The sequence below is a fragment of the Siniperca chuatsi genome, linkage group LG11 (genome assembly GCF_020085105.1).
Source record: "Siniperca chuatsi isolate FFG_IHB_CAS linkage group LG11, ASM2008510v1, whole genome shotgun sequence".
NCBI classification, from domain to species: domain Eukaryota; kingdom Metazoa; phylum Chordata; class Actinopteri; order Centrarchiformes; family Sinipercidae; genus Siniperca; species Siniperca chuatsi.
Window position 1 is genome coordinate 26,763,850 of NC_058052.1, and position 26,507 is coordinate 26,790,356.

General features: G+C 37.8%; 1 protein-coding gene and 1 long non-coding RNA gene across 6 annotated transcripts in view; one reads left to right on the top strand and one right to left on the bottom strand.

The window, feature by feature from the left end:
• The window catches only part of atrnl1a (attractin-like 1a), a 259,623-nt gene that overhangs the window by 60,030 nt on the left and 173,086 nt on the right, over positions 1-26,507 (bottom strand). Inside the window, exon 28 of one of the 5 annotated variants that reach the window (XM_044214110.1) lies at positions 7,197-7,596. The exons of the other annotated variants lie outside the window; for them this stretch is intronic. Coding sequence (XP_044070045.1) covers positions 7,507-7,596 — 90 coding nt within the window. The 3' untranslated portion in view covers positions 7,197-7,506. Of the gene's footprint in view, positions 1-7,196; positions 7,597-26,507 lie in introns of those variants that run through there. 5 annotated transcript variants of the gene reach the window in all.
• On the top strand, positions 1,879-13,783 carry LOC122884326. The gene is made up of 3 exons (XR_006379865.1): positions 1,879-2,220; positions 2,968-3,110; positions 10,133-13,783. It is a non-coding gene; the product is annotated as an uncharacterized LOC122884326 (long non-coding RNA).

The window sequence follows — 26,507 nt, forward strand, 5'->3', positions numbered from 1 at the left end:
TAAAATAAAAAGGGTTTATCCTTATCGCTGTGGAGAAAGCTTCAGAAAGGATGATACTTGTTAATGTATGTAGCCACTGATTTAGAGTGGGAGCTTTATCAGTGACCCACATGACTAGGATACATTTCCGAACTAACCAAACTAAGCTATATCTTAGCCTAGGTCATTTTTGCCCAAATAAATTATATTACAGAACTATTTAACAGTGCAAAAATTTTCTTTGACAACATAATTGGAAGCATTTGAAAGAAATACAGGAGACGTGGAATAATGTTCATTTTGATCAGATGGATACGACCCAGTAAGGATAGGGGTAGGCCACACCACCACCTGTCATGTTTTACAGTTTGTAAGAGGGGAGCAAAATGTAGTCAATAAAGATCTTTTAACCATGGGGAGACTTTTATACCTAGAAATAAGAAGCCTGCTGGGGATCAGCGAAATGGTTGTGAGATGTCTGGGTCTAACATGTGTGAACTATAAAGTGCCATGGCTACACTCTCTTCTAAAAATTGATTTTGTATCCAGAGAAAGAACCATGGTCACTGATTAGCTTTATCAATGTGGGAATTGATAGTCTTGGAGAGTCTAGATAAATCAAAACGTCATCAGCATATAGTGAGATTTTATACTGCCAGTTATTTAAAGGATCTGTAAATGAGATTCTGAACATTAACATAGCAACAAACAACTATTTGCTATGTATAGTTGAGATATAGTGGAGTAATGACGTCCTGAGCAGAGGATGACGTAACACCCCCTCTGCCTGTGTTGTTATCGCAGCCCCTCTGTGCTGTGTTTATATAGCCGTACCGGCTGCGCATGCATATTAGTGCATGTGAGTCCCTCGTATGAAATCTGTGAGGACAGTTGTTTCTCTTCTCATCTAACGGGGTGAATTAAGGATTTATTTCGACCAAACCAGAGTTGGTGATTGTTGGAACAGTGGAAAGACTAACAAAGATGGTTTTGGTGAGTTTTATTTTGTGTCTGTCCAGTTTGAATGAAGTGTGTGTCTGCGAGGTAAAATCTATTTTTCCCCAATAGAGTCTGGTGGCGGGCGAGAGCGATATAACAGCTGTTTCTGGTTAAACAAGAAGGATCTTACTGTTTAACAAAAAGGTCTTTCCATAATGTTGTCAGACACTTAGAATAACAATCTGAGCCTGTCAGTGGCAAAAACAAGCACTTTTAGTGAAAACTAATTGTTGTCCACATAAGTCACTTAGACACAAAAACATGGGAAAATATAGTCCAGTTAGAAAAATACAGTTTCCCTTTAAGAGGATGCACTGTGAAGTTTATTAGTACCGATTAAAATGTCCAGATATTATAGCTTTAAGTTGGATCTCAATTTAGTCTCAGGGTCAAAACAAGACTCTCTAAATTGTGTTTATTTTGCAAATTATTCATTATATTTTATATATTAAACTGCTATATTTTTTTATCTATTACTTTATTTTACATGATTTCTTTATCATCTGTTATTCAATGCTTTCAAATAGTCTGTTTTTATATCGTTATCATTATTATTCATATTATTTGTTTACTTGTTTGTTGTTTGTAGCTTGACAGAATTATTAATGAGAATCCCTCCTCAATGATCTTTCCAGGTGAAATACAAGTTGATGATGAGATGAAAGCATCTTAAAGAATGCCTGCACATCTGGTGTCCTCACACACTCCCTCTATGTTCAGTTCAGCAGTGTATGTTTGTGTGTGTGTGCAGCAGTGTGTGATGTGTGTCTTGTTGTAATTTGTTGCCCTGCAGCTTTAAGTAGCGGCTCATTATCTGAGCAGATTCTTATCTTCCATCCCTCAGGACTGTTACAATCACAAAATCATTGATTCGCTCCACTCCCCCAAACAATGCATGGTGAATAAAACCTTGATTGAATAGATTTCCAACCTGCCTGGTTTAGCTGCTCATAAAACTTGGTTAATGTTTGTGTCAAACCAGTGGTGTTTGTTCACTTATTTCTTGCTCAGTTTTACTTTTCCAATCTCTTCATCTCTACCTTAAAGATACAGTACAGTCCCCTGATTCTGTTTAAGTGATCCAAATACACACTCAAAATTTCCTCCCAGGTCACCATGTTTTGATTCTCATAGTTGGATTTCAAAACATAAACAGCATTGCTATTGGGTGGTATAAGAAAATTGGAAAGTGCATCTTGAAGGGACTACACTGTATGGGAGATACTGATGCCCTCAGAAGGGGTAAGTAAAGTTGAATTTTAAAATCTGTGTATTATGTCTATGTTCAGATTTGACTGAGTTATGAAGGAGAGCAATGTTTGACGCAAATTGTGTCGACTGGGTGCTAAGGGTTAACAATATCTTCCATATTACTGTACAATATCAAGATGTTGTCTGTCTAAAACAAATCTTATAAATGTTTTATATAATTTACCAATTCTCTAAATCCATGGTTTCTAATGTGGGAGAATGGACCCAACTAAAAGGTCACAAGGTAATTCTGAGGGGCCATAAGATGATCATATTTCTACAAAACAAATGCGATTACCTTTCAGACTTTTCTTTTTTCCCATTTGTAGTTTTACCTCTAAATATATTCTAATGCTAAAATCTGAAAAGGGAAAATCATTCTTTAGTTGCGCATGCTCACAGGTTGTATGCAACCTTTGAGAAAAAGTTCCATGTAGACATTATTAAAGGATCACACGCCAAAAACCTATGCCCTAAAAACCTAAATAATAAAAATAACCAACCATCGAGGTGTGAGGTCTTTAGTTGTTTTTGTTTTCTCACTCAGAGGATCAATTCTTAGCACATATTTGTATGTATCTGACACAGATAATTGTGCCCAATCTATGGGCCAAACACAGCCACCGCTGTAGGGAATTTTCAGCTGAAACCTGTCTACACAATATACACACAGTATATTTATGCCTTTTCTGTGGTAATATTTTCTGATAACTGGGAGGTCACTGGATTTATTCTCAGTACAGGATATGTTTCACTGCATTGGGTCTGAAGAGTGCTACAGTGACAGTGAGACTGTGAGATGCTGAAAAGCTACATGAAAATACAAGAAATAGCTCCTGAGTGACAGAGAACGCACACAGGATTCAGAGCGGCGTCTAAAGGTAAAGTACCACAGTCAAAGCCACTGGAACAAAGCTTTACTCCTCTGAGAAACCCAACGAGTGTGTGTGTGTGTGTGCGCGTGCGTGCGTGCATGCAAATGCTTACTATTCCATAAGTCAAACAGAGGTAAGGGCTCTCAGACTGGAGGTTCCAAACCAAAGTAGCTGGCAAGGCAGAGTAAAGAAAAACAGTGAGAAAGAAGATGATAGAGTCACGCTGTGATAAGGCAACGCTACTCCACATCACACAGAGTTCAAACAGAAAAAATCTTCTATGTTGCTTTTGAAAGAGTGAAAAAAAAATAAGGAACGGGAGGAGGAGCATGGAATAGTACTAGAGCCAAAGTTCTATATTTGCCAGGGTAGAAATGGGGTGAAGAGAGATGTTTGATGGGAGAAGAGAGGGGGAAGACACAAGGGGGAAGAGAGGAGGGGAGGCAGCGAGGAGATGGAGATAGAGCTATGTATGCTGCCTGAACCGTGGATATACAGAAACATGTAGGTGACAAAGTGTTGCGGTAAGACAAAACATTGTGGCTGGAAAGCTGGAAGAGAAAGTGGAGAGGGAACAGACAGTGGGGAAGAGAAGGAGAAGGAGTGATGATGTAGATACGACAAAAGGATGAACTGTAGAACCGTTCGATTTCTCTGCACTGTTTTCACAATGTAAATGGTTCTGCACCTAGTGGGTGGTAAAGTTTGAGATTTATAATCACAGTAGTTTGATGAAGTTTTTGTCCTGTGCTTGCCAGACACTGTATGATTACCTTGATTTTATTCTGTCTTTATATTCTTTTAACTCTCAACTCTCCACATTTCTTTCTTTAGAGTTGTATTGATTTATTTTTTGCAGGCACTTGGGGGAAGAGGAACTTCATCTGAAACATTATGACCTTATAAAGTTGATATGGAAAAAGTGTTAGCAAACAGTTACCCACTTATATTCACACACCCAGCAAATACAGAGAAACATTTAATTTTACATGGACTTGTGCTGGTCTCCATCTGATGAATGTAAGTCCAATACTCCCTCTCCTCTTTGCCCTGGTTTGGTCTCCACTAACTACTGAGAGAAATACTGTTCCACTTTCTTCATCAGCTAGTCCTTAACTTCGTCTGTCTGTCTGCTGCTTGGTGCAGGTAGTGTACCCTGGGTTTATCAAAGCTTATTGGCTAAAAACAGCTGTCTGCTGCAGCTGGAAACAAGGTTAATAAGAGCACTGAGACTAAAACAAGCACTAGATTCAACACCTAAACGACGGAATAGGTCGATTGTCAATGACTTCCAAAACGACATATATAACCATTGGAAAGTACCACCGACGGGCATACCGCTTAAGTATGTTACGTAAGTCACATGACTTCATCTTGTGAAACTGTCGCAGTTTGGTTAGGTTCAGGAAAAGATTGTGGTTTGGGCAGAGAGTTTAGAAAGATGGTTCACTTCCCTTATCTGTGTCACGTGGGTTTCGTCACTGCCTCACCCCTTTAGGACGGTCTGACTAAATCTGTTGTAAAACCATAATTATGAGCTAAAATAAGACAAAAAGTTCCATAGAGCAGCATATTTGGGTGTTAATTTGGGAGTTTGTCACTGCTAATAACACCTTTCACATTAAAAATAGTAATAAATATAAAATATGTATTTATGTAGTATTAGTTATAGGACAAATAAATGAATAAAGGCACATTTTGTTATGTGTTAAAAGGTTAAAAGGCCGGCTCCAACAAAAATCAAAAGTCAAGACTGGAGCCTTCATACAACAAATGAATTGATCTTTTAGTAAAATGACTAATAGTAAAAAACTAAATTCACTAAATATAAATATACTCTAATAATCTAATTGAAGCAATAGCCTACATGTCTGATTCATATAAAAGGTATATACTTATTTCCTTTTTATACCTTTTTAAATTTTATATGATTACACACAAAATTACACACTGGCACTTTAAAAGGAGAAAAAAGAGAAAAAGCTGATTTCTGTGGAAAGAAATGAAAACCAAATTTTATGCTGCACAGCAACTTTTCAGCTCCTTTGTTCCAAACCATTAATAAACACAGCACTAATGCACTTCCATTCATCTTACTCAAAGCCTGACGTTAACTAATATCAAACCCATTGTTTTAACTCCCTCTTCTACACCTCACCATTCCAGCATAAAAAATAACCCATTTTCTCAGATTATGCTTTTTTCTGATTTGATCAAAACCTTATTTTGACAGATCAAAGTACCTTATTTTATACAGAGCGACAGGGACCTTAATATGTTTTTAAAAGAAAAAAAATTCCAGTTAATGTCTTACTTGGTTTCAACAGTAAAATCACCTGCCACTGCTGCTTTTATGAGACTTGATCTAGTGTGGCCAGACATGATTTTTCCAGAGACACTCACCAGAAAAATGACAGCTATTTGATCAAGCACTTAAAATTACCTACAGTATAATTATGTTTACTGTCTTAGAGCGAGACATTGTTATAGTGCTGCAAAACATCTTAGGTGGAGGTTAGGGTGAAAGGTCAGGCATTCAAAGTGTGGGACTTTGACACCAGAGACACCACGGTATCCGGTCTCCAACCAACAGTCAAAATGTGTTCCCTTAATGTCCGGGTTAAAAAATCTGGGTGAAATCTCAGTTTATAAAGTTACCATGTTATGGTCAAATTTTTGTAGTTTCCCCTTCAATTGTTAATTTTTTTTATTACTTCAGTGGATGTAATGATCTGCAGCACAGTCAGAAGCTCTTCTACATGTTTTAATGCATTTTTCGCATCACTGTCTACTCAAGAAAATACATTCTGAAGTGTCCTCACCCCCAGAGAACCCCACTTATTGTGAACTGTGGGGAATCGTGTTCTCAGCAGGAAACAGAAAAGCTTTTATTAATTAATGTAAACATAAAAAACATTGTAAACTTGTTGACTCCATTTCAAAAAAGCGTATTTTTCAGCTGGTATCTGCAAAAATAAAGAGTGACAAATGAAATTAGTAAAATTAGTAGGAGATACCAGTGCCCACAAAAAAAAAATTATTTAAAGTTATTTAAAATTAAAGTTATTTGTATACCACCTTATATGAACTACATTACATGAATGAGATAATGGAAACTTTTTGTGCTCAGTATTCTAATTATTTGGGTCTGGTTGGCTTGCTGACCATGCTTAAATGTCCTCTATTCAAACTACCCAATTTTCTCAATCTCTATTTATTGGCTGGTTAATTAGTTGAGAGTGGAAGAGACAATCTCGTGTCTTCAGGTCTCATTGGCGTTCTGTCTCAAAAAGCGCAGTCATACCTGCCTTCCATTGAGATATTGACCCAGGAAGAGCAGCTGTTCCTCCTTGTGATTGAAGAAATTAACACAGGATGAAGAAGTATTCTCTGTGATTCGGTAATTGACCGATGACAAGCTGTTGTCCTTCGGCGTGATTGGGCAATTGACTTTAGGAGGAGGATTTGCTCTTGGTTTTGATTGGCCCAGGAGGAGTGGGTCCTCTTGAGAAGCTGCTGAGTGTCTCTCCAGGCAGCTAAGAGCAGATGTCAGCTCTCTATTCAGCTGCAATCACCTTCATTCCTCTCCGTGTCCCACTCTGTCACATTTGCACACAGGCAAACATACACATACAGTACAATGATGGAACCACTGCAGTAATGCGGGGAATCATTTTAAAACAATCCATTTGAAAAATGGCCCATAATTGTTTTCTGATACGCCTCCACATGGTTAAAGCTGTAAAAATTTGATTTTGAATTTGATGTGTGAATAAGCAACTATTTGCTAACTTGTTTGCCATATCAACTTTATAAGGCAATAACATGACAGTTTTCAGTTGGTTCTGCTGCTCCAAAAGACAAAGTTTAGCCAACTAAAATTACGTTAGGGTTTAGGGAGAGAATAAGATCATCTTTAAATAAATGTTTACTGTTAGATCAAAATCTGTCAAGAAAAGTTCTTATTGATGATACATGATCACAAAATTAGCAACTGAAGATTCTGGTCTCATAGAATCAACAATGCCTTGCCAACAGCTCATCTTAAATGTGAAGTTATAGTGTTGGATAAAGTCTTCCTTTCTGCTCCTTCTTTCTCTTTGACACACAAATACACATCTTCCCTTTACTCTCTCCTCTCCCTCTTTGACCAAATTTCTGTCTTATACCTCTGGCTAAGCATTTAACTTGTGATAAACTCCACTCTCTGACCCACCACCATGCCACCTTAGGCACTGTGAATAAGTAGACTCATAGATCCTTCCAGATCACCTCACACATCCTGCCCAGACAATATATGGGCCAGTCCCCCCCCCCCAGACTCCCCCGTCACTGTTTACGACCTGTCTGACTCTGTCTGGCTGCCAGCGGGGGGGAGAGGATTGGTCCTGCCGAGTGTCCGTCACAGCTCACCACCCACCATAGCCCGTTCCAAGACTGATAATGAATCATGGGTCACAAACCACGCCTCTTCTGTCTCGCCTCGCCGCACCTTGTCAGACGTTTCACAAAGAAATAGCAGAAAGGAACCATGCAGTCACATGTCGCTCATCCACACATGTACAGTAACTACACACACACACACACACACACACACACCTAGCTGCAAGCACAAACTACACACTCACACACATACAATCCAGTGCTCACAACCTAAAGCTCCTTTAGCTAATAGCTGGCAGGGCGCAGTGGTGACCATGGTAGAGTCATGGTAGATTCAATGAGCTCAAAGGAGATGTGATGAGGTCACAGCGATTACCATTAAAGAGCTGGGTGCGCCAGTAAAAGAGCTGGGTGGTCCTATATTGTGGCATTGGTTGACCAGTTTTTTTTTTCCTTTTAAGTAGAACTGTTAATATATTTAATAGAGGGGACTGCTGAAAGAATTTGTCTAGACTGTGGATTTTGGACTGTGGAGATGCTGATGCAGTGCTGTTGAAGAATGAAACTGTATCAATCACTGTTTCACTGTTTTATCTAATGAAATGGCAAAATTTGAACAAGCCATTCAGAGTTGCTCCTTGTGTGATGTCACCAGATAACAAATGTTACTCAATACAGACTCTTTCCACTCAAATGCCCTCATTCAAGGGCCCTGTTGATGTGCACAGATTTGAGCGTATCAAATTAAGATTTTTTGTGCGATTAATTAACATTTAGTTATTTCCAAAGGAGACTATGCTCACCAGAAAAACATCCATATAGGTAGTTTGTGCAGGCAGCTTATTACGACCCATTTTTATGTTTATTGTAGGATGCAACCTCGTGGTAATTATGACGGGAGCAAACCAGAAAGTCAGGTGACTTGAGTATAAAGAGCTAGAAAGTCTGCTTATGGAGGTGGTGGGGTGTATGGATGGTTCAAACAAATACTTTCACCCAGGAGACCGGGGTTCGTAAAGTTTTAAGTTACATAATGTTACGTACGTGACTTACGTAACGTACTTAACTTATGTTAGTTAGATAACTTATGTGACGCGCTATTTTTAACCCAAACCATGATCTTTTCCTAAGCCTAACCATGTAGTTTTTTTTGCCTAAACCTAACCAAACTGAGACGTTTCACAATGTTAACCACGTGTTTAACATCATGGGACTTATTTCACGTGATTTACGTCACCTATGCTGGCAGCCATCCTCACCTGGCACCAGTAGGAGCACTAATTTAGGAAACGCTCCTGTGGGTCATATTAGAGGATAGGAACAAATGACCTATGTGGTCGTATGGGTTGGAGGACTTGTTGTTCCAAAGTGTTTGTAAGTAAGAAAAAAATAAGCTGAGTTTGGGTTCACTTCTGTGGCACAATTTCTACTGACAGCTGAGAGATGTCTTCTGGTTTCCAAAATAATCCAAAAAAGATTCTGTTTACCTCTAGACACTGAGTGCAATCCACTGGTTACTCTTTAAATGTTTATTTATAATGATTATTAAGTTCTTTATCCTGGTTAGGGTTGTGGTGGCAACAGAACAGCACTGCAAACATTTCCCCAACAACTTCCTCCAGCTCTGCATGGTTAAGTCCCAACTGTTCTCACTAGCCCACCAATACAAAGCTGTGGTCAGCCATTCCCAGCTCACAAGTTTAGACAAGCTGTATACACTAGTCTACTTGCCCAGCACAAAGAGACAGCGAGACAAGGCAGATGAGTGGCTGGTGAACACGAGAGCAGCGTTCGTCAAGTGGTCAGAAACCACCAAGCCAATTGCATATTATAACTCTATTGCCGTGGTAAAAAATAATATAAGTTGGAAATTTCATGGATAAATGTGTAAAGGGAAAGATGCAAAAAAGTCCTACTATTCTTAAAGTGCAATACAATATATATTTATAGGATTTCTGTTTTCACGGCAGTTGACAATTCGTATTTTACTGAGTCTATTTCCTATGTGGTCTCACTGGTTACACTGCAGGAATGTGAAGTTAATGGTTCTCTGTGTGTGTGTGTGTGTGTGTGTGAGAGAGTCTGGGTGGGCAGTTGTTAAATCAAAGGTCTCTCTGGTATGAGCATCTTTCTGTACAAGTCTGTGTGTGTTTGTGATGTGACGCAACTTAATCCAATTGTGTTTGTACAGAGGTCTGTCCTGAATCTTGCCGGAACTCATTTGAGGTCATTGCCATCACCGCATCTGCTGTATGCATTCAAGAGTGTGTGTGTGTGTTTGTGCATGTGTGTCTGTTGTAATTAAGGAAGAGGGGGCTGCAGTTTGTGACTTTGAGAGTGTAACTATTTTTCCGATTTATAAACTATTGTCCCATTTGTAATACATATTAACATCTTTTAACTGCATATTCTGCTCTGAAACTACAGTCCTGTCTCAATCCTTTACTGTTTAATTGTTTGTGATATCCAATTCTTGCCATTTTGCAACAGTCAGTGTTTTTAGGATCCCATGAACAGATTCCCTCTGAGGGAAAAGATGAAACTTGTCCAGCTCCACCACCCTCTTCTAATCAACTCTAATCTTTACTAATGTCTACTTCTGATCTCTTTACACGTCCATCATTTATCTCATTTGTGTTTGGCAGGTTGAAGAAGTAATTAACAGCATCCATTAAGAAGAGAGAATGGGTCCAAATCTGCAGCCTGCGTGTGAAGTGTGAAGAGTGTTGTTAGAAAATGCTGGAGCGTCTATGGAGACTCTCATTCATTCCTTCCTGGCTAAATACAAAATTTGACTGTTATTATTACAATCACAAGTACAGATTACACTCATCCTACAATACATTTTCTCAGTGAAGGTATTATCTCCCATCATTCAATACAGAAATTGCTTGGTAAGAGTTCATTTCAAACTTTTAAAAGCTGCTATCTCATTTTGCTATCAAAGTCTTCACATCCATTTCATAATAATAATAATGACAATGTCAAACTTACTTTGAATAATCTTTTGGATATTAAATTTCATCATTTCTGTGGCAGCTTGGATCTTGAAAGCCCTGATGGCTAAAATGTTAATAAGCTAGCTAATAAAAGGAAAGGAACAGTATTTAGGCTGTCATGGCTGGCTTCTCAGCTGCAGGGGCTCTGTTGTTTGTTTTGAAGCACTAATAATGGCTGCGCAGACTTATAATTATGAACTTAGTGAGGTGAGGAAATTACTAGAGATGAATAGACAGCAGGGGACCAGATTGTTGGAAGGCACATATCAGAGTCTGTTCTTGACTCACTCTGATGACGGGAGGTGGAAATGAATGAGCCTCATTCCAAAAACAAGATAGAATACATGCTCATATAGAAGAAAAGCAAACAAAAAGGCATAATCTGCCTTCAGAGTATTGTGTGGAGGTTTTATTATTTGTTTCTCTGTTATCCTGTTAAGTTTAGTGGTGCTGTACAAAAACAGATAGAAAAAGGTGGTGCACAAAAGATAAAAGAAAAACTAGTACAATTACAGTAAACAGTATTTCCGGTCAGAGCAAGTGTGAGCTATGTTTAGTGTTAAAGCACTGTTTAACTTTACAAAATCCAAACTGAATGATTATGTCACATGTTCTGTACTCAACCTCTGCTCAGGATGAAGTTGGGTGGCGCTGTGCAGAGAATTATGTGAGGTCACCAAAATCTGTATAGTAATGAAAATAATATGGGTCTACTTTGTCCCGCCCTAAAACGTTAACTAAAACGTTCAGAAAAGATAAGAGGAGAATCAGAGAGATGTCAATCAAGCAGAGGCTCTACACGCCCACGCAGACAGAAAGTATTAAGTCCAATTAAGATTTCATGTAATTTATGTCTACAAACTACAGCATTTTTCTAAATGATTTTTAAATGGTGTTGAGGGTTTTGTTTCCAAATAACTAAATAAATATAACTGATTAAAAGTAAAATATGATTTTAAAAGTTAAAGTCCCCCTCCACGCAAAACTGTTTTTCTTCTTGTTCCTCCAGTTTAATGTTTGAGCTTCACTGCAGAGTTTGACACTAGAAGAATGTTTTCACATTCATTTGCTGAAAGTTTCTCTGTGCTCATTGAAAATCTAATTTTCAGGGTTGTGCCTACAAGCATGATTTGTGACATCACAAACAGTTTGGAAGCCAATCCTGGTCCAATACTGATGTTGAACACATCAGATACAAATTATTATTCAGAGTAGAGAAATTAGTACATGTTAAAACATGTCTGGAGGGGATCTTTAAGTTTTAATCATGTCCTATTTAGTCTCTCATACAAATCCATTAAAACCAGTTTTCTTTTATCACTCATACTGTTTCTCCCATTCAAACAATACGCTCATTTGTTTTGGTGGATAAGTTGGCTATACACATTATCTCATCCTCCTTTTTCTCACTTTCTCTGCCCCTCTTTCATTTCTCTCTCTGACTAACCTACCACCTGTGCTGAATAGGCTTCTTCCCACCTGTTTCCCTTCTCTCCATCTTCCTCTCTTTTTCACCATCCCTCCCCTCTGTCTCCCTGCATGTACACTAACAGGTGGCAGAAAAGTGCAGGAGAATTTCCCAAGATGCAGTGGGAGGTGTTTCTCCACGAGTGTATTTGTGTATACGCTGTGATTGTTCGCTTATGATGTCAAGACTGTTATTTACATCTGCAGCGTGGCACCGACAGCTGCTGCTGTCCGTGCCGCCTATCTGTCAGCCAACCACGAAACAGTGTTGCCGTAACCCAGAGATACGGAGGGGTTCAGCAGTTTGCACATATCCGTGTGTCAGTCAGAGTAACCTTTAGCTGGATCAACAGTGTGGGCCGGTGTTTCAGTGAATTGAAAAAGTAAAATAGCTTGCATATAAAATTCCTTCTGCATCACATGAACAAGTGGTTTGTTCCAGGTGTGAGTGTGACCTATGACGATGTTTCTACATATTTTACAAAGCCATCACACATATTGTGACATGTGGACAGCAACAATAATTGGATGTGTGACCCTGTGATGAATCTTTCTATCTACAAACTGATATGTAACTCTGTGTCTAAGGTAACTGTGAGAAAGAGAAGACTTAAATTGATGCACAATACACATGTGAATAAACTGTGAAAACATGCTTGCATCTCTTGCGTTGGTTTCTTTTTTTTGGGGGCCATTTATGCACTTAAAGGTGGGGTATGCGATTCTGGAGAAATCCAATACCACGACAAATACCATGAGATAGAGCGAACAGCGACACAGCAAGAGATCGCATTGCTAATGCAGCCACGTTATGCCAAAACAAAACAGGATGCAAAGCAATAATAAACCAAAATCTGAGACTAGAAACTCAACTAAAACTGGGACCATACCTTAAATCTTAATGATACTGCCCCGTGATACATGGTACATCGGTAGTATAAGTCTAATAGAGACTGTATAATGATGTTTTGTATGATTTGGCAAGAAGCTTCATTGGAATTGCACTGATTACAACAATTGCTACAGAAGCGTGCATTTGTTCAATTTAGAGCGACTTTGACCTCTAATACACCATCACTGTCTTTAAAAGCAGTGGTTCTTATAGCAACACAGAGAAGTGCTAGTCTTTTCCACGCTGACTGAGATTGGTCTGTTCAATGGATAAAACTAGTTTTCAGGTAGGGTACAAGAAGTGTACAGGAATGTATTTTTTTATTTTTCTTTAAAAGATTATTTTAGTTTATAGTAGCTGAAGGTTATTTTAGTTCCCCTGCCCACCAAAGCTTGGTGTGAGACCTGGAAGCTCACAGTGAAACCGGGGGCCATCGCTATCATCACTACTGCTTTTACTGTGAATAGAGGCCTTTTTTCAAAAGTTTCCATGGTGGTGTCTACTGGATTTAGAACTGAAATCGAGAAAAACAAACACATAGCAAATATTCGGATGTGAAAATTTTGCTGGCTTCATAACTAAAAGGTCATCTCTAAGCAACCCCCCAGCATTTAATGATGTCAGATTGTGTCCACAGTAACGCCACTGACAGTAACCACAACAATAACTATGAGACTAATGAGATTGTTTTCCGTCTCAGAGTTTCTCTCAGAGTGTTTCTGTGGATATGCGTGCAAATGTGTGTTACTGGCCGGTAATTCCCGCCGACACCTTCATTAAAAGTTAGATTAGCGCTGTTTAATGAGAGGCGGCCGCTGATTAACAAACAGGTCACACCAGAGAAAGAGAAACAGAGGTAGAGAGAAGGACAGGGAGAGGAAGAAAGACGGGGAAATTTCCACATCAGAAGAGGCGAGGATAAATGAGGGGCAGGCATTCCATTTGTTTTGTTAGTTTATTTTAAAAAGGGGCAGTTCACTAATGTTACGTGTCAAAGTCAGTTTACTAGTCATGTTTAGGACTATTAATCTTGCGATAACAACAGTTGGATAATGTCTTACATGGTTCTTAAAGACTTATGTCAAGTCTGAGAGAATAACCTTTGATGATGCCATGTCATCCAGGTTAACCTGGGACTACACATTTTTAACAGAAAACCTGCGTTACACACTGGGGGGCGTGGAGGTTGAAAGACATGTGCTTCCACCAGACTGGGAGAGTCTAACAAAAGACACTATTGAGTTGCATGGTGGGAAATGTAGGATCCAGTGTTTTTGGAGCTTGACCCATACTAGGAACTAAAAGTCAGGCTATTTCAGCCTCTGCTGCATGATTTTGACCATCCATTTTTTAAAATGTTTCTCTTCTAAGTCCCTCAACTATATGGAAGTGCAACTCTAAATTGCTGGAGTGTACTCTTTTACGTACTAACAGACTTGTTAGTTTATGTCACAGGTCCTCTTTACATGTTCCAAAATCTAAAATGTGTCTAAAGGTATCTTTAGTCTAAATGTTAAGGTGACTCATTCCCCAGTTCCCATTGGCTTTGGACAATCCTGCAGGATCAAAAAAAATCTTCTTATCATGTCTCAAAACTTACTTTCACAGACTTGCATTTACATGATGGTGTTAAATTAAAAAAATCTGTAAACTATAACCACCAAATGTTTAGATTTTTCTTTCCCTAGAGACAAAATCACCCAGACCATGTTTAGATTCAATCATCATGTGCGACTTTTAGTTACCAATGCAAGTTAAAAACTGTTGTCAGTACTATTGCCCATCTGAAATGGATGTTATGGAATGAAGGATAACTTCATTTTAATATACTAAGGTTCCTTCTCTATTTTAAAACAATGAAATAGCTGTGTTTGATTTGAATGAACATTGCTTGGATAAAAAAAAAAAGTTTAATACTTTGCTGGATGATAAATGTGCACATTTCATTCCAGAGCCTGAATATTACAGCAGGGTGAGAAACCATGTGATCCCTGTGGATATTTGCTTCCTTTATGGTCCATTTTAACAGGATGATGAATCACTTTTACCAATGCAAACAGGCTAAAAAACAGCCGACCATTACAGCGTTGGGGAACCTTTTTTCACAGTGATATATATGTTTTAAAGCATTTAAAAAGTACCTGAACAATACTGACACTTAATATAAACTTTGTCCCGGAGGTTCTTCCACGTGGAGGCTTGAGCTGTTTCACTATCTCATTAATCACGCTGGCAGGTAGTCTTGTCTACACCTCTCTCTATCACACAATTACTCTCTGCATTTCTGTCCTCTCCTCCTTCTGTCAGCAGTTCACTACTCTCTCTCTTTCTCTGACAACTTTTTCATCACGTTACCTCTCCGCTCTCCTTCCTCGAATATTGTTCTGTCCAGTTCATTTTTTCTGCCTGAAAACTGTAGTCCAGGTCAGGGTTTTTTTGTATGTGTATAATTTAAATATTCATATGACTCTCTGTGTGTCATTATCTTAGAATTCATAAAAAAAACTTAAAACTGGAGGTAAGTAAGTAAATGTACTTTGGTAAAAGTATATTAATTAAATAACTACTGAAATGCAGTTTTGAGGTTCTGGTTCTTAATTTACTTACTTCATTTAGTATTTCTTTTTTTTAGACTTTTTCTCCCTTACACCTTTACACACCCACAAATGTACCTTTTTACTTCACTTTCTTAATTTACGTAATGACTGGAGCTACTGGTTGGTTAACAGATAACAATATACTTCAACATACATGGGATAAGATAAAATAATAAAATATCACCAATATCGTATTTTTTTCTTTCCTACGTTCTGTCCTCTTTCCTTCCTTTCACTGGTTTCTTCTTTGTCTTTGCTTTATTTCTTTGCATACCTTTTTCCATTCTTTCTTTGCTTTTTCCTTTCTTCCTTCGTTTCTTGCACATTATCTTCTACATTTCTTCTGCCCCTCCTTTTAGCCTTATGTTTATTTCCCCCTTTCCAACCATCCTTTCATCACAATACATTTACTGTGAATAAGTTAAGTCATTTTAAATACTCCATTACATTAATTGTAATGGAGTAGTTTTTAAATTGCAGTATTGCTGCTTTTACTTTAAGGATTTGAGTTCTTTTTCCAAGTTCTGAAAATATCAACTTACTGATGAGCTTATTCACAGCTTAACTGTGGACATGTCAGGCTTACATTGGACAACAGCATTTATTTTCTCTCTCTCAACTCTCCTCCTCTTTCTCGTTAACTCCATACCTTTTTATTAACCGTCTGGTAAAAAGTTTGAATAGTTCAACTTCAGAGAGAGAAAGAGAGAGAAGAGTGTTTGTTTTAATGAAGACAACAAAGCTCTATGCGTCATTAAGTCGCACATAATTAAAGACAGAAGAAACTCAATGTTTGATTAAAAGAGCATTTGTCTGAAAACACCCTCAAATACGTCAACACACACACGCGTGGACACAGACACACAAACATACGGATAAATACAAAAACACACATAGCATACAGAAAAACACGGTCCTCTCTTTTTTGAGCTAATGATGCAAAAAGCAATGGATGAGGGCGGTTTAACTTGATCAGAAAATATACACTCACAGACACACACACACATACAGGCCTGTGTCCCTATGGGGGGTTAATGTCATCTCCGTTTGGTTGATTGTAGTGGCTTTTCGCCCCTGGAGACTTTTCCACAAGTCTGCACAGTTGCACTCTTTATCTGCTCTTCATCTCCACATGCAGGCAGAATCACACACACACACACACACACACAGAGTGGGACTATCTCAGACAGAGTAAGAAACAAAAACACTAGAAGCATCTCTGATTTTCAAATGCCCTTCAAGGCACATGACTGAAAAAGACGGCATAGTTGTGGATGTTTTGTGAAATTACATCCTGTATCAGCGTAATTTATACCTTGAAGTCCACGCTGTTCATGTTTGGGTGAAGTCTGATGGACCTCTTTGTATGTCTACCTCTACATCCAAAAACAAAAAAAATGACCGTTGATATCTAGTTGTCATAAAGAAAGAACTTTAAAACACATTTTTAAAATGTGTTGGTTACATTAGTGAGAGAATCAGAGGAAAGTTGCAGATGTCACTCAAGATCAAGTGGCCAAATAAATAAAGCTATTAAACAGAAACTAAAACTAAAGTTTTTTTTCCACTTATTTTATTGCAGTTTCTTAGTAAATGAACAAGTTAGTAGTGGCAGGCGAAACCCTCTTCGGCAAATTTAATTGATTGATTGATTGATTGATTAAGTGACAACCTGCAAGTCATGCCATTACAAATATCAAGAATGTTCGACAAGAGTTGATACTCACTCCAAAGAAAGCTCTACTTTATTTGACAATACTTGCCAACATATATGTACACAACAGAAACCAGTCCTGTATAATAGCAGACGCCCACACTAATAGCACTTTGTCTTTGTTGCCTTGCTGGTGATATAGTTAATCTGGTAGTGCTTAAACCGAATGAACAAAACTGAAATGCAATTAATAAAATGTTGTGCCATCACCTCAAGATAATGTTACTGATGATATGAACTCTGAAACCCACTCAAAGAAGCCCAGGTACGGCCAGGTGTCTATCCAAACAAGTTCTCAGATCAACATGTCAGCATAGTGCCAGAGAGCCCCGCCTGCCTATAGTGTTTAATACTGTAGCGCCTACAGTTAAGTTGCTAAGCTGAGCTTAGACTTTGCTTTTAGGGGGATGACTTAAGCAAACCATAAATTGCCATTCTAGATTACCAACCTTGGGTAAGACATTGTGACCATTATTTAACATGATGAAAGTCAGCAGACTTGCAGTGTTGAATTTACAACCAGTGAGCATCTGTACTTGTAAGAAAGAAAGAAAGAAAGAGAGGAGAAGAGAATAAAATGCACCAATGGATAAAATGTCTTATTAAAAGCTATGCTATTCAGAAAGACAAGACTAATGAAGTGGTCTGAGGGTCTCAAGTTACCCCTTGTAAAATACAAACATCACAGTTAAGTGCGTACGTGTGCAAGTGTGTTAAAGCTACTGATCATTAAGTCCATCCGCTGCTCCTGTCTCGGTTCTACTAATTTCCCAGTGTCTTCCTCCAAGCAGAACAGAGCAACGGAAACAGCGACGGTCTGAAGTCGAGGAGCTTCTGTCTCTCACCTGTTTCTCTCTTCACTGCACAACCATAATTACCTTCTCAGGTAATCAAAGAGAAACATCTACATTCTCATGGCCTGACGAGGCCCTCTGTTCCAACCGAGGCTGCACGAGTCTGCAAGCTAAAACTCACATTCGAAAGTGTATTTAGGTTTTTATATCGACAAACGCTTAACCTTCCTAGACTTGAACGTCACACCAATGAACCAGTGTTGCGACAATCCCTACTTTCACGTACACTGCCCTGCAATGATAATGCAACTGAAAAACAACATATCACAACATTTTAAGGTCATTTAAAATGACACAAAACTAGACTAATTTGGCTGAAACAAGTATCTGGTACAGATAATGTACTTTTTACAAGTATGAGTATCATCAGAGTAAAATGTGTCAATATCTGTACTGTGCAAGTTTTATTTAAAAAAAAAAAGCTTGTTCTGTAAATAAATTCTGAGTCTGTTCTGTAAATAGTTTTCTAATAAATATAACAACTTCTGATCAACCCATATCAATTTCAGGCATAAATTACAACTTCTGATTAGTCCTGTCTACTTCCAGTTTAAGCACCACCCATGTCAGGTTTAAGCCCCACCCATTCCGAGTAAGGATACGAATACAGATAATTTAGTTGGTTGAACAGATACAGATAATGGTGTACTCGCTCATCCCTATCTAATACCCTGCTCAGCATAAGCTTTCACATCAGTGATTGAAATTATTGAATTTAGGTGGGAGCTACATACACACACTATATTTTTTCTTTTAACAAATAAGTTTGAATATTTGCTCTCCTTGAAGGCAACTGCAAAGCCAACTTCTTTTATTTACTTTCTTTATTACTAATAGTTAATTTGTTTATTGTTTAATTACAGGGGACAACACAAATTTTAATCAACACTGACATTTTGAAAACATCAGTTAGCACAATAGCTAATTTGCACCTGAAGCCCTGACCTTCTTTATTAGTAAGTAATATAGTATATAGATATCTATATATTACAATATTAGAGATATTTTGTAAAAGAAGGGGGTTAGGGTTAACAGCAAATACAATAAATGCAAAAAGAGGAAGGTGTAACTATCTTGTATGTTTCAAACCGCCAACAACTTAAATTACACATGGATTTGGGGTTTTCGTGGTTGAAAGGCTTATGGAAGTTGAACATCACAGAGCATGACAAGTTATCATTTTGAAGTTTAAAAAACAAAAGGAAATGAACAGAAAAACACAGTTATCTGAGCTGTTTCATCTGTTTCACAATTATTTGTCGTTTTGGTTTAAATAAGAGTCTGCTCTCTATTAAAGCCTTCAGTGGAGTCTTTTTCCGCCATATTAAACCATTCACACATGTTCGATTAAGAACCATTAATTTGCCAAACTGCATTCCCACTTAAACCATCAGAGGGTTTTTAAATCACGGCCAATTACCCTGCCACCACAGCACTCTGCGTACTGAACCAATCACTTAGACAGAGAGAGGCCCTGTACCATTACAGCCGAGCAGGGGGAGAAGTGAAGACTGTACTCTGATCTGACCTGTCCAAGACTTCAGCAAGGGGGCAGAAGAGTGCAATACCTTCCTCAAATTTCCTTTAGATACAATTTTAAGCAGGCAATGGCTGGCATCGTGGCTCATTGGTCACTGGTCAGAATGAACCTATTTAACCGTACATATGAAGCTCATCCTTATAAACAGGTGTCTGCATACCAAGTAAATTCTTAGTCAAAAATGTCAGAAGATAGAGAAAATTGTAAATGTCACCTCATGTCTATTATGTTTACACACTCACTTCTTTTTTTGCATCCCTGACAGAGACTCAAAAGTTACAGTGAGAGTGTAATACTGCAGTTCTGTGCTGAACACGGTGGCACCGTGGCTCATTGGTTAGAACTGCCTCAAAACCAGAAAGTCCTGGTTTTAAATCTACTGGGCAGCCGGGCATGGGTACTAATTTTATCCTTCAGACCAAACACATGGATGTAGAGTGAACTAAAAACTCAAAATTACCCATATTGCGAATGTTTGTGTGTGTGATTCCTGTGATAGACATGTGTGAGACCACTAGCACTCCACAGATGAATTTGTTCATTTGTGGGACTTGAACTGAACTTTTTATTATGAGACCACATGCTCTTTTGTTCCATGGACCCAGCTTATCTGATCAGTGACCTGTGATGTTAACAGGTCAAGAAACTAAACTCTCTGATCTAAAGCAGCGCTGTGAGAGCCTGCGTAATATTTCTATAACGAAGCTTAGTTAGCACCAACATTGAGTTTTTTTGATGTGATGTGTATCCCCTGTTTGGTAGCCACATGCTAAATTGATGTTAGTTAACGTAATGCTTCACACAGAGTCTTTGCATGCTAACTAACTCTCTTAACTGGGCACTATTACACACTGATCACATACACTCCAATTTGACCTTTAACAAAACCATTCTTTTTCAAACATGGCCTTGGCCTCAATTTTGAATGAACGTTCTTTGTCTAACGCCATGCTGCATATTTGGTTTAGCCACCATTTTGAATTTGTTTCTTTTGTTTAACATTATGTGGCCTCGCCGCCATTTTGAATGAACTTTCTTTGTCTGACGCCATGTGGCAACGACCTAAGCCGTCATTTTTAATTCAAGCAGCCATTTTGGATCACCCACTCACACCCTTTGTTCTGTAGCTTGGTGCATTTAGAATTAGATTTCATATTGTGTGTTTTTGCCTTTATTTATGAAATAAATAAATGCTCGTGGACAATTATGCTGGTTTCTTTAATGTTGCACAAGACTGAATCATGCACGCTGTCTGAAAGCAACTTAACTATAACATAACCATAGTTTATTCACTGTTGATAAGCCATGTTTTCAAGTCCTTACTGTTTACAATCTAATTACTACTCATCAAGCATGAATGTGAAACCAAGATGAAAACTTCATGGAAAGGTAAATTTACTGATTGTCAAATGCACATCAGAAAATTTACAATACAGACAATACAAATCATGAGTTACAATATAATTAAATGCAAAATAGAAGGAGCAATGGGGTTTATGTTGGACAGTGAAATTACTGTCCATCACCACACTTGACAACACAGTTAATCACAGGCAAAATGTAATGATTAAAATATAGAACTTTTTATTTATGATCTGCTTTATGTCAAGTTAAGGCAAGTTTTATTTATATTGCCCAATATCAGAAATCTGCCTCAAGGGGCTTTACAATCTGTACAGCATAGGTACATATATCTATGATCCTTACACCCTCGATTTGGATAAGGAACAACTCACCAAAAAACCCTTTAATGGGGAAAAAAATGGAAGAAAACTCAGCAAGAGCAACAGAGGAGGGATCCCTCTCCCAGCATGGACAGACATGCCATAGATGTGTGTACAGAATAGACCAACATCGTACAATTACAGTATTTACAATCAGGATGACAAAATTATAGATAGATTGTAAACATGTAAATTGTAGCTTTTTAATTATTCGAGTCAGACGATTTTCTTCACAGGTCAATGCTTTGATGTAAATGTAGGTGCGGGTCTGTGCTCTTGCATGTTCATATGATCTTTTCTACCTGTTGTCTAGCTGAAGGTAGAATTGACAGAGGAACAGAACTCTACATTGGAAGAGTGTGAACAAGAGCAAAAGAGGAGGAGGCAGACAGAGAGGAAGGAGAGATGCTACACTCTGCTCAGAGATTTTCTAATTAGAGACAATAATTGTCTTTCTGGCAGTATAGTCACTCAGGGCGTCTTATATGGGAGTGTGAGTAGTTATGTGTGTCTGTGTGTGCAGGTCTATGCAGTCAGATACTTGTTGCCAATGCTGCTGGTTGCCATAGATGCTGTTTGTGTTTTACAGATAATGGAGAGAGAGAGAGTATGATGTGTTGACTCTTCAACCTCAGTGATCTGTTATCCATTAACTTTAGACTCCAGCATTATTATTATTATACATGGGTGGGTGTCATCATCAGTCAGGTTTTTTGTGTGTTTTTTCCCAGAGAACATGTTCACCCAGATCTGGGAACCACAGCCCTTATCAAAAAATATGAAAAACACAAATCAACTCTGGACGTGTACTGAGTTTAAGTTTGAATTTGACAAGAGACTGAGAAACCAAGAGTATGCAAAGGAGAGCAGCAGCAGTAGTTTACAGTACTGAACTAACTAATGCTCAAGCTAAAACGGACTGTTAAGATGCCACATAGAGTTCAGTTCCAGGAAGTACCTCCAGTTTTGTCATGACATTGTTTCCCCAAGGGAACAGTTTAGTTTCAAACTCATGTTTATGTACAGTATGTTTAAGAATCATGGAGAGTGGGTGTGTTAATCAGTGACATCAATGCCTCACTCTTTAGATGAAATCATTACTGTTGGCTTTCCATTGCGTGACTGCCCACACATGATATAGATGCACGATTAAAAAAAAAAAGTTTTAATATTTTGACATTCATGGGTTCTTCTGATTTCCTATATGTGTTTACTCACTAAACTGACAGTTTTCTACTACCACACACTCACACAGACACACACACACACACACACACCCACCCACAGGGATGGGAAGATGAGGACAAGAGCTTTTATGAAAGGATATTGAAGGTGAACAGACTGTGGATCAAATCTCTTCTTGGTCTGTGATTCCCAATTGACAGTGTGTCACACTGTAACAGAGACACACAGACCCACAAAATACAAACACACACACACACAAAGATGATGGGACACATGCCCCAGGGACAAAGCTTTGGTTCAGATGTTAAACTTTTAATAAGTACCAGGTTTCAGAGTCTATTCAACATCTTGCTGCTGTGTGTGTGTGTGCCTTTAGTCACAAAGGAAGCCTCAGTCGAGTAGAAAAATGCAAGTCTCGGGAGGAAGCCTATTGAACACAGACAGTGAACGGAGTGTAATAATAGAAAGAAATTATACCTCATTCAGCGCGGAATACAATGTTTAGCCTCAGAGTGGAAATAAAGTGATGTATTGTAATTATTAATGAACACAAAGTGAGATCATTTGATTTTTAGTATCAACACATGCAGACGCGCACAAATCTATCTGTAAAATATTCTTTACTTTTTCAGTGATTAATTATATTCAGTTACTTGAATGTTGCGTTTAAGAAATTGCTTATTAAGAAAATAAATACATTTAAATTATCAGTACGACATGGTGAACCTTCTCAGGGTTTCAGGCTCTGTAAGTCAAGGTAAGTCTATTGGGAATTGCAGGGTTCCCCTTTAACCTCCTTTGGACAGATGCCTTTCTTTGTGCTGAGCATAAATACATGTAACTCTTCACCCACAAAACTAAAAATGGATCATAAACGATCTAATTCTAAACTCGTGTTAAAACAGTCATTGAAACAGAGGGCTCTGTCATGTATAGTCATGGATGATCACGTGCATTTCATAAACTTTTTTTGGTGCTTTTATTGTATTTATGTATATATTTGTATGTATTTATGTGTTTTGTGTTGTTTTGTCTGTATTTTTCTGTTTTCTGTTCTGTTGTGTATATTTGTGTGAAGCTAACTTAAGTTATAAATGCTATATAGATACAGTATGTTGCACTGGTCGATGCTATGTACTTGTCCCTATAAAAATATACTTTTAACCACATGCCAGCAGATGATGTTTGATCAGTCGCCATGGAGATGACTTAGTTGTCATCATGTGTAAGCATGCAACTTAGGTCATATTTAATAAAGACTGTGAGATGCAGTTGAAAACTCATGAAAAAGTGGATTTTTGGCAAAATACAATTTCATGCTCAAATATTCAAATGAAAATAAAATCCTTTAAAAGTGCCCCTTAATGATTATATTTCAATTTCCTGACTCTAAAAGGTGAATTAATTAAATTGTAAATGGATTGATAACATACAGTTCACTAAGGCGTAAATGTAAATTCAACTTTTGTGTCTTCCTACTATGTTCCAGTTCAAAATCCAAGATTAAAGTTGAGATGTGATAATGGGTTAATCTGAATTCAGATCCTTAATATAACAAACAGTTTAAAATCACTCACACCAGTAAAACAATTTACACGCAGACTTCATTGTATTATGCAAACTGCTCTCTCCACGGATATACCTCATTATTGTTCTGTGTGTCTACAGTCTCTCATTTAATCCCCACAAGCAATTTGGCTTCCACTCGTTCTAAAACAACAGAGTTCCCTAATATTCAGCCTGATATTTGTTCAGGTATCTGAAATTAAGTTTGGTTCAGTTGAGATTTAGTTTAATCTGCTTCCTACACAAATCAACATCGCTGCAACAGAACTAGGTCCACTTCTGGATGAATTTCCTGTGCAAGCAGCTAATTGGACTGAGATTGTTCTGCACTCAAGGAATTAGCTGCATGTTCGGTTTGTTACACTAGATGTTTGTAAAAAGTTTATTAAGTTTTAAACCAAAATGACAGTTTAGAGGGAGCCTGTTTTGTGTAATGAGTGTAGATCTTTTAAACTGTGCTCTGCATGAAAATATTTCCTTATAAAAACATAATAAAATAGTATTTGCACCTTAAAATAGTGAAGGGAAACTTCTATATTTTTGTTTATTGCTGTTTTGGTTTGTAACTCTGCACCTGTGTGCTCTTTCTTATGATTTTGCAGTGAAGGGAAGTACCATTAACATTTGATCTTTAGAGTTTGTGCTCGATTCACAAAAGTTTTGATGACTATGTTGAAGAAAAAAAGAAAAAAAAAGAGAGAATGTGTACCAAAGCCAGGGTAAAAAGTCAGATGAAATGAAAAATGCATTTTCCTGTTGGTTCATGCCAAATAAATGTCAAACTATTTTCACATATACTCAGAACAACCAAATGCCATTTTCTCTTTCTGTAAAATTCCCATTTTTTAATGACTCATATTGCATTCATAGAAATACTTCCAAACGAATGTCACCACAGATATCGTCAGCGCTGCCAAAATCTCCCATCATATGAAACAAGCAGAAGAAGAACTAGCAGCAGTAACGGAGTTGAAAGTGTATGAATTTGGTAAATTTCAGAAGTGGCCTCGATTAAGTCCCAGATGTTCTATGAGGTCCAACTTCCAACGTCATCTTTTATTGAGAAATTCATCAAATCACAAAAAGATAAATATGATTTCATGACTTTTCTTGGAATCTTCAATGTTAACATCATTTTGCAGAACCATTTTTTGCCAGTAAGTGCTGATTTTCAAGACACTCATCCTCAAGTGTCAAGTGCTGACTGAAAAGTTCTCGAATAGAAGGAAGTTTGTTACACAGTCTATGAATTGTGACTGATTTGCCACTAAACTGAGTCAGTAAGAATTTGAACCTTGAATCTCTAGTGCAGTAAACACCTGGTTTACCAACTCAGCTAAAATCAAAATGATGTCAAACTTTATTGAGAATGCTTTGAATTTGGAATTAAACTTTCCAAGTAAACAAATACAGTATTTACCATTTCCCCCCCCTAAAATTTAGGGACTTCATGCTTACAGTATTTTGATGTGGGGACCACCTGCAGTAACTCTACAATCATTTTAAAATCCAGATCCAACATTTAGAAAAGTATATTTCCTAGCTCTCATCCACAGTGTGTGTGTGTGCCTCCAGTTTATGAAAATCTTCTTAGAGCAGGATTAGGATCATCATTGTCCACTGGTTTATGATAGGACAAGGATTATGTTAGTACAAAGATATGTTTAGCAACACATCCCAGAACTCACACACCCACACCGGCCATGCATGCAGGGATGGAGCTTAAAGATTCTGGGCTTTACTGCACCGACAGCATCTGTACAATTTAAATTCAAAACATTCTTCAGTGGTTTAGCTTTGATCCTTGCAAGATTTTCTACATGTAGAGCACAATGTCAGCTATGATGACACAATTATATGATGAATTTTGTATGCAAGGCTAAGAGATGATCCATAGCAGGACAGGTACTATTTCGAGTTTGTTTAGGCAACTCGAAGCACTTAGGTGATGTGAGAATGTCTTTGTTAAATATTGAAAACCTCAACACTGACATGAGTCACAAGATTGGAAGTGTATTTAACCAAAACCACCATTGTTCCCTCCCTCTAACAAAGTGTTTTATTAGCCTAAACCTACCAACATGTAGGATTCAGTATGTGAACCCCGGTCTCTCGTGTCCTGTGCTTTGTACAACCACCATCCATCTTGATTGATTGGGAAAAAATATTGCTAATGAAAGTAATCAACATTTGTTTTTGTTTTTTGATATTTGGCAGGAAAATTGATACAATATAAACATATTTTATAGAAGACAGGTTGCTTATAACCAGGGTCAGCTTATGTTTGAGCCCATATGGTAAAAGTTAAAATCCTGGGGGTGTTGCAGAAGTGTTTTGTGGTGGTTTTGGTATAAAATAGTTTTTGAAACTAGACAATGGTAAATATCAAATTATGTGTGTAAGAAGTAGTTGCAAAGTCAAACTTTTTTCACACAAAACTTATAATTGTAACTTTTCTAAATTATTAAAGGTAGGTTATGCA